We start from the raw sequence: 8,423 nt of genomic DNA, 5'->3' as shown, positions 1-8,423 counted from the left end.
AGGAAAACAATAAATATTCCCTGACAAGATTTCAGTCAGAAACCATCAACGTATAGTTACAACGCATTACATTAATACAACGTATCAATGTAGCTTATACACATGGCTCTATAGTCTGTCAGCTTGGAAAATTCTATGAATCAGATCAAATAAAAAGTCAACATTAGTTCATACTAGCATCCATTGGGTGATCTAAAAGTTATCTGAGTGGGGACCATACATATGTTAGCCCACGCCACGTTTGTGACTGTACTGTGACTGTATAAAACAGTTAATTATTAAACATTGCATGCACCACAACATTGTAGAGTGCGTCACCCATACGTCATTTCTGTACATAGTCCTGCAGGAAAGAGGGTAAAAAGTTCTATAAATGAGCGCCTCCTTTTGAAGGATTGAGAAAACAATCAGCTGTCCTCTCAAGTTCATTATCAACACAACACTTTGAAGGTACGTTTTTACTTTAACAGACACTTTACCATATAACAAAACCAATAATGCCCAACGTCGATCTGACTAAATGCCGACTCGGCCAGCATTTTATCACACTGGCATTTCTTGATATTCTAACATGTAAAGCAGAGTTTCTTATTCATCACTCACGAGCAATATGTTGAAATACAATTGTTCGGCTAAATTTCTAGCAAAATTGCATTGCAAGCATTCTCATTCAAAGTTTATAGTCCATACTGGCTGTCAACTACAACAATTCTTTACATACATGTCATGTTGCCAAAATAACTGACTGGGAGTGTCAGGGTTGGACTTGCAATTATCTTCTCATGCCCTGACAAATAAGATGGTGAAACCTTCCTATTATTCCAAAAGCTTTGTGACTCTGAGAAGCTGATAAAGATTTCATGACTTTATTAACTTTCTAACTTGCTTGAACTATAACTTTTCCCCATAACACAGGGATGGCCACCATTTTGAATTTCAAATATCAGTGAATCTTTGGTAATTTGTTTCTCTACCACAACAGAATGGCTGATGATTCCTTGAGGAAAGTTTGAGTGAAAGTCTTTCACTTTTGAGGCGCATACCAACTGAACAATAACATTCGACAGAACACTGTCACATACACAGGCTGTGTTGACAAGTTCAGAACAGTGGGCAGTTTCAACATAATCACTTCCAGTACAACAAGAAACTATATTTCACAAAAAATTTAAATGGCAGATATGTCAATAAGTTTCAGGCAGTGGATTATCTTACCTCAAATATTTGTTATGATCATTGGAAGAGCTGTTCCAGAATGTCTGCGGTTTAGGTGTTGTGTATATACCTGTGCCATTTTCAAAAATTGTAATTTTGAATTATCAAATCAACTATTCAAGTAATATCTATTGCTCGATTCCTGAATAAATATATTTTGGTTTGCAAGCTCTATCATTAAAACACTGACAACGCATGCAACCAAAATAACTAAATGTAAAATATTCAATTGCCTAAATTGTGCACTATAAAAACTTGGTATAGCCAACAATATCACATTGTATAAAATAATATTCATTATCATTGGCTGCAGTGTTGCTTGTTTTATTAGAAAACATTACATTTTCAGTGATTTTTAAGAGAATAATCTCAACTACAAAATATTATTTTATATGCCCATGGAAGAAAAAATATTTTATGAAGATTTAGGTGAAGATTGCACAATATAATTTTGAAATTGACCATCTCAGTAAGGTTTTACTATCATGTATATGTCTGACAATGATATAAATTTCCTTCTGTACAGGCCTTGGTGTTGTTGTGTTTTCTTCTTGCACTGTTTTGCAACTTCCTTTAGGGTACTAAGTTGGCCTTTGGCCTGTAAATTCACCAATTATACACAAAAAGACAAAATAGAAATTAAATCCCCCAAAATTCACAAAAACTTCATCTTGTATATTTTCAGAGTAGAGGATGGCCACGGCAAAGTCTGAAAGTGAATTTGAGTTTGACTTTTTCATCAGCAGTAGCTGTAACAATGCTGATTGGGTAGAAGAGATAACTGAATACCTGGAATCTAAACATCTCAAAGGGGTTGATAGAAAACTCCAAGGGGTTAATGAAAACCGGGATAAGTTGGGTGGCATGCCAGTCATGATGCTTGCCCAATACTACATCGAAAGCAGCAAGAAGATTATCTTTGGATTTGATGCCCATGATGAAAGAGAAAACTTCAAGTCACTGCAGACTTTGGAGGACATGTTCTACAGAAATGATCGAAAATACATCAACAGATTGATCCCAGTGAAGCTATTTCCAGACAGCTGTCTTCCAGAATTTCTTCAACACCTGCACGCATTGGAAGCACAGGATCCAAAGTTCTATGATCAGTTGTTTAACAGTGTAATCTTCACTCCACATCAATTACACACCAAGTGTCCAAAACCCAAAACATATAACAAAAGTGTGCCCTGTACAGATGGAAGCAGTGAGAATTCTAAGAAACAAGTGGTAGCCACACAGGGTAACGGTAAGTTAAGAACAGCTAAGCTTGTCAAACAGGCCTGCATTATATTCATTATTCCTGGCTTTTATGTTACTCTTTTATTCCAAACCATATTGAAAACTAAAGCAGTAGTACTTTACCATTAAAAGGACAAAGTCACTCTTTTTTACTTTTTTGTGATATCAAGAAAGCGTGGAATACTTCAGTGCATGAGAGTTACTCAGTGTACAAAATGACAAAGGTACATAACTGAAATGTGTTAAAAATTACCCCTTTGCTGAATGCAATCAGATTATTTTGTTTTTGACATCTAGAGAAAATGGAATTTTCTCATTCCTACTTGCATTTGTGTGACAACTAAATATTGCCACAATGTAAGGAAAAGCTGCTATCCTTATCTATATGAAAGGCACCATCAATAAATATTCCAGTACAGAAGCTTGTATCAGGGTATAGTAATAGTGTATGTTAAGCTATGCATGGTGAGAGTTGTGAACAGAATTTGATATTTTGATACAGGCCATAAAATGTTTATCTGAATTTTTAATCTTGCCTGGCTGTAAGCAGAGCTGTTGAGGTTGCCGCGCACAGTTGACACATGTTACTTTCCAGTAAATCATCAAAGTCATACTTCACCAATTATTCATGACACTGATGTGGTGAGCTGTGGTGCAAAATTAAAAGTACAAACTTTCTAAGACACAGTATTTCAGCATATTCAATACAGTCAAACGACACAAACTGCTTTTCATATCAAACAAAATTCATGAAAACGGCTCATAAAAAGAACAACTTAATCACTTTAATAACTATAATTGCATCTTCAAAACATGTAATATCATGAAAACATTATTCTATTGTACTTGCATATCATTGTGACAAGCAATTCTATCATTCTGAAAATATTTCATATTTTTGTGAAAAAAAATTTCCAGATTCACCAAAAGAACCAAGCACGGAATCCACTCACCAAGGACTGCAACAGTGGACAGAAGATTTTGTGAAGGGTTTTCCATTCCAAGAAATTCATAACAGCATGAATGAAGTAAGGCAATTTTTGTGTGCAGTCCATCTTTCCATTAGCTGAAATAATTGCGAATGTTGCTTTCCAGTAATTTATCAAATTCATATTTCACCAATTATTCATGACGCTTATGTAGTGAGCTGTGGTGCAAAATTAAAAGTACAAACTTTCTAAGACAATCTTTATGATTGAATGACAAAAGTTTCTTTCATGAACATGTTCAAATTACACAGGTAAACTTCCACTCAACTGGGGGCATCCGTCTGGTGGTGTTATAATGGCTGGTTTCGCAATAAATAGTACGGTAGATTGCAGTTGATCATATATTCTCATTCTTGCAACAAGTGTTCCACATCTCAAATTTCATTTCAAGAGTACATTAAAATGGTCCCCTGACAAGCAAATTTTAAATACCTAATAAATGCAAATTTGAAGCCAAATGAACTTTATTGTTGTATAAACAGCTTATACCAGAGTAATGCTGTCCAAAAACTGATGTTGAATGAAATTTTTTCTACTTTCAAGTGATTTTACAAAATATTTCCATATTGCATTTCTAAAGAGACTCAAATTTTTCAAATTGTTTCTGCATTTTAGGTGTTTTCTGTGGAAGAAAGGTCAAGGATTCAGATGCAAGGCTTGTCAGATTGTAACGAAAGACAACTATTGATTACCATTCTTCTGAAAGAGAGACCGGAAGCATTTGTAAAATTTTTGAAAGCAGTGAAATCATATCTGGACAAACATGTTGAAAAAGGTACAATACTTTCAAAATTGTGAAATACTGACATGGGTATTATAACCTGAAAGTCACATAGAATTGTATTTCAGTGCAATATGTGTTGATGGTGTGCCACCAAAACAAATTCCGGCAGAAATTTTATGCCAATGAGGCACAGAATTACCCTACCTACTACTGCTACATTCACTAATGACAGACTTTGTCAAATTTAGCCAACATTAAGCAGATTCTTGGCAACGTTAAAATATACTATTTCTGGTGCTCTATGGTGACATCGTCCTGGTCACTGCGAAAATTGCTCTGCCCGCGTGTGGACTTGGTGAGTTAAGAAATTCCTCAGAGTTGCTCCATTGCTTTCAAAAAATATCTCTGTAGAAAGGCCCGACTTTGTTCCAAAAGGAGTAATTTTCATATACACTCTTTTAACTTATTCAGAGTGTCTTTGATATCACGAAAACATTGTTACTGTGTGGAATAGTTGCATAATAACACCTCATCGAAATTTTTTTAAAAATTTATTTCCAGATTCAACAGGATCCTCTCATGAAGAACTAGTACAGAAATACAAAGATGGTTTTGCTAAGGATCTTCAATACCAAAAAGTTCTTGACAGAATGCCTGATGTAAGACATTTTCTCATCTGAATCACTCCATTCTTCCATTTTTGAGCACCTTATTGGGAGGGTGTTCATTAATTTTTGGCAAGTGTATTCCGTGACCCTTCCCAGTAATTTACATGCATGCATTGTCTATGAAATCCTTGGATGCTGTCTTTATTGCCATGCCAATGCCTTTAGATGACTTAGGTTGTCATTGGCATCATACCGGATTTTTCTGAGAGTACGCCCAGGGCCGTTAAACAGAAAATGGCTACATTGTCTGCTTCACACCTGTAGCTAAATAACGGCCCAGGGCCGTAATTCGGTAAAAATTTACCGCCAATTAACTAAAAAATAAAGGAGTTATTTTATCACTGTTGATCACAAAACCAAAAATAAATGACGGTAGAACGCTGCAAAACATCCACTCATTTTTTTCTCCAGAGTTTTGTTTTCTTTTTCGTCATTGTGCGCTACAAATTCCCGGGCTACAAATTCTAACGGATCCATCTTCAACAAAAAGGACACAATGTTGCAATTTTCTGATGCATCATACAATAACATAAACTGACACTCATGCACTCATTCACGCACGCATAAAACTAAACTGAACCCAAGATACGATCAAGATTTCTTTTATTTGTATTTAAACAAGATGCTTCGCTGAAATAGTTCCCGATTATGGTTTGTTTGAGCTTGATGTGCTACCAAAATTATTGAGAAGTGGATATGCCAGAGCACACCCACACCCCCAAGGCACTTCTATTGAAATTTCACATCAGAGTTCACGTTTTCCTGATTTTGTCCGCTTGATCTTTGACCCACATTGACATATTGCAAGTGATTGCCTCGCCTGAAACATACGGCAAGTTGACTACAAAGTTGCATGTTCCCAAAAAATCATATACGGTAAAATGTTTTTCTGAATTTCATTGGAGACAATGACATGATAAGCTATTTTTTTACAGTTATTTTGTTTTTGATATACAGCAACAGTTGGGGATTTCAAAATGATCTCTCAATCCCTTCCACGGTGATCTTTAATTCATGAATTGTACGAAAATATTTTACAGGGGAGGTAGGGAAAAACTCAAAAACTCAAATTCTTGTTCCCCGGCATCTTGTGTCAGTATCTAATGTGTCTTTACCATTGGAGGGGCTCAGGTAACTCGTTACTAGAAGGTTTAGATTTAGATAGGGAGAATCTTGAATCTCAAGGTAAATACATGATGTTGTAGATCTGAGTCTTGCCAATTTTCACCTGGGTCCATCAATTTCAAACTGTGGCCCGAAACCACAACATGATACTTGCAGCTACACTAAATCATAAAGTGTCACCTTACTTCCATTCATTCATTCATTCTGTATTGTGAAAGCATACCAAGCAATAAATAATCGATCTATGTTTATTCAATGTTTATCTCTAGGCACCCCTAAAAATTCAAGAAGATGCCAGACTTATTTCACATTATATTTGTACACTTGGTATTTCTGGATACACTGGTTTATTTCTAGTATCAATGATTATTGATGTCTACTTATTTTTGCCTACATTCAGTTGTATTCATTCACGAATATAGTATTTGATATTTTATCATAACAAACAACGCTCTTTGCTACAGCGTTTTCTGGTTCTTGAAGGTTCCATAAATTGTTTTGAGAGAGTGGAGGTGCCACAGCTAAATTGTGTTGAAGAATGAATTATGCAGAGGATGATGCGAGTCATTGATAAAGGAACGAGTCAAGTGTTGAATTTATTACCTGAAATGACACAGTGTTGAAAATTATAACTGTACAGAAGTGTTGAAAATTATAACTGTCAACAAACGACAGTACAAAGGTCTAGTCTGAATAGCTTCGTGGAAATATGTCAGAACTTTCCCTCATTCAATATTTTCTTCATCATCGTTTCTTTGTTGTTCGTTTTTGTGAGTTATATTTATACATGTATGGCTGAAGCTTATGCCTAATACTTGATCAGTTGACAACTGATCAATTCATTAAAACCTAATTTTATGACAACGACTTTCTTTCATTAGCCTATATTTTTGTTGGCATGTCCTGTCATTAAAACTAATGGTAACAAAATCTATATGTACACTCAGTAGGTAATCCAACCTACTAATTTTCCAAACCTATCATGAAACTTTCATTCATTTTATGTTTTGCTTGAAATTCTACACAAAACTCACCATATTAGTACAAAGGTCTATCCTGGATTTTGTGGATATGTGTCAGAACTTTCCCCATTCAATCTTTGCTTCATCATGATGTTGTTTTTTGTGAGTTGTAATTTATATAACCTTTAATTAGTTGAAAAAGGATCAATTCAGTAAAACCTAACTTAATGACTTTATATTTGTAGACTTGTCCTGTCATAAAAACTGATGGTAACAAAATCTACATATAGCCTACTCGTACTCAGTGGGTGATCCGACCCACCCATTTTCCAAACTCCTTATCCCGAAACTTCACTCGTTTTACAGGTTTTGATTCTACATAAAACTTACCGTATTTGTGAGATTTATGCATTAAAAAGTAAAAAGTAAGACTGTATATTTTAGTTTCCTGATCTCATCAAACTCTCAGCCTTCGATCGACTTTTTAGCCAGGCAGCACGGCGGCTACGAATACCTCTGACGACTATGGGCCGGGTGGTCCATGCTGACTTCCTTCATCACGGTCAAACATGGCCATGGTGCAATGCAATGCTTTACGATAAGCACAGTGTGTGAACTAAATCAGAAAGCAAGTTTGATAGATTGTTTATCAAAGCTATAAAAAACGATATCGGCCGACCATTCTCAGGACTCATTTCATTGACAACGAAAGATGTCCACGTCCATCAAATGTTATCGGGCCACAGGTAAGCTTACGCGTGGGTGCAGCTTTGCTTCATGTTGGCGAAGGCCCTGGATCAAAGTTTGAGGCCGAACCTCGGGACTGACTTGTGTAAAGCAGTACCGAGGTTCGGCCTTCGGCCTCACACTTTCAATCGACTATCCAAGCAACCGTGACGCTCACCACCTGCACCTGTGATCGATATCAGCTCACTTCACTGCTAGATTCTAGAAACGCGTACATCCTACGGTACACGCGTACTGTACATGACCAGTCAGCAAGTTAGAAAATATTTGTGAAAAATGCAAAGATATAATCGTCATTGGATAATAATGCATTTTGTGTCAGAATTTCAAAACTTCAGTAGTCGTATGAAAGCCGACACACGCGATGGTAGAACTGCGTATGTATCCCCCACCGCGGCCCTACTGGCTCCGCTGCCCCGTTGAACACCTGACCTCAGCAGGTCACCGGGTCAGTAAACTTGTGATGTTTGGCGCGCAGAATACGATCTTGTCCGTCTGCAAATTTATACATTTCCGCGCGTATGTTGAGAGTTCGATGACTCCTATATGGTTATACAACGCCAGGGGGGCGCACACCGATACACTCGTAACATGTCGAATTTTATACTTTTCGTCGTTAGGCGCAGGTAATTCTTCATTCAAACTGCGAAATATTGATAAACATACAAATTTGCAATATACCTTAGAGGTTAAATCAATCAAGATGTACTAATTCTACGCCATTTATTTGTTGTCCTTCTGCACCATAAAA

The 8,423-nt window shown here is 36.4% G+C and overlaps 1 protein-coding gene across 2 annotated transcripts in view; it reads left to right on the top strand.

Moving 5' to 3' along the window:
• The first annotated feature begins 296 nt into the window (after positions 1-296).
• The window catches only part of LOC139132475 (uncharacterized), a 40,341-nt gene continuing 32,214 nt past the window's right edge, over positions 297-8,423 (top strand). Inside the window, exons 1-5 of one of the 2 annotated variants that reach the window (XM_070698807.1) lie at positions 297-450; positions 1,901-2,464; positions 3,376-3,485; positions 4,062-4,221; positions 4,732-4,829. In XM_070698807.1, coding sequence (XP_070554908.1) covers positions 1,909-2,464; positions 3,376-3,485; positions 4,062-4,221; positions 4,732-4,829 — 924 coding nt within the window. In that variant the 5' untranslated portion in view covers positions 297-450; positions 1,901-1,908. The remainder of the gene's footprint in view (positions 451-1,900; positions 2,465-3,375; positions 3,486-4,061; positions 4,222-4,731; positions 4,830-8,423) is intronic. The other variant, XM_070698813.1, reaches the window with a different exon arrangement.

The sequence above is a fragment of the Ptychodera flava genome, chromosome 1, assembly GCF_041260155.1.
Source record: "Ptychodera flava strain L36383 chromosome 1, AS_Pfla_20210202, whole genome shotgun sequence".
NCBI lineage: Eukaryota > Metazoa > Hemichordata > Enteropneusta > Ptychoderidae > Ptychodera > Ptychodera flava.
The sequence above is the reverse complement of the archived record's forward strand: the minus strand, read 5'-3'. Positions and strand labels throughout refer to the sequence as shown.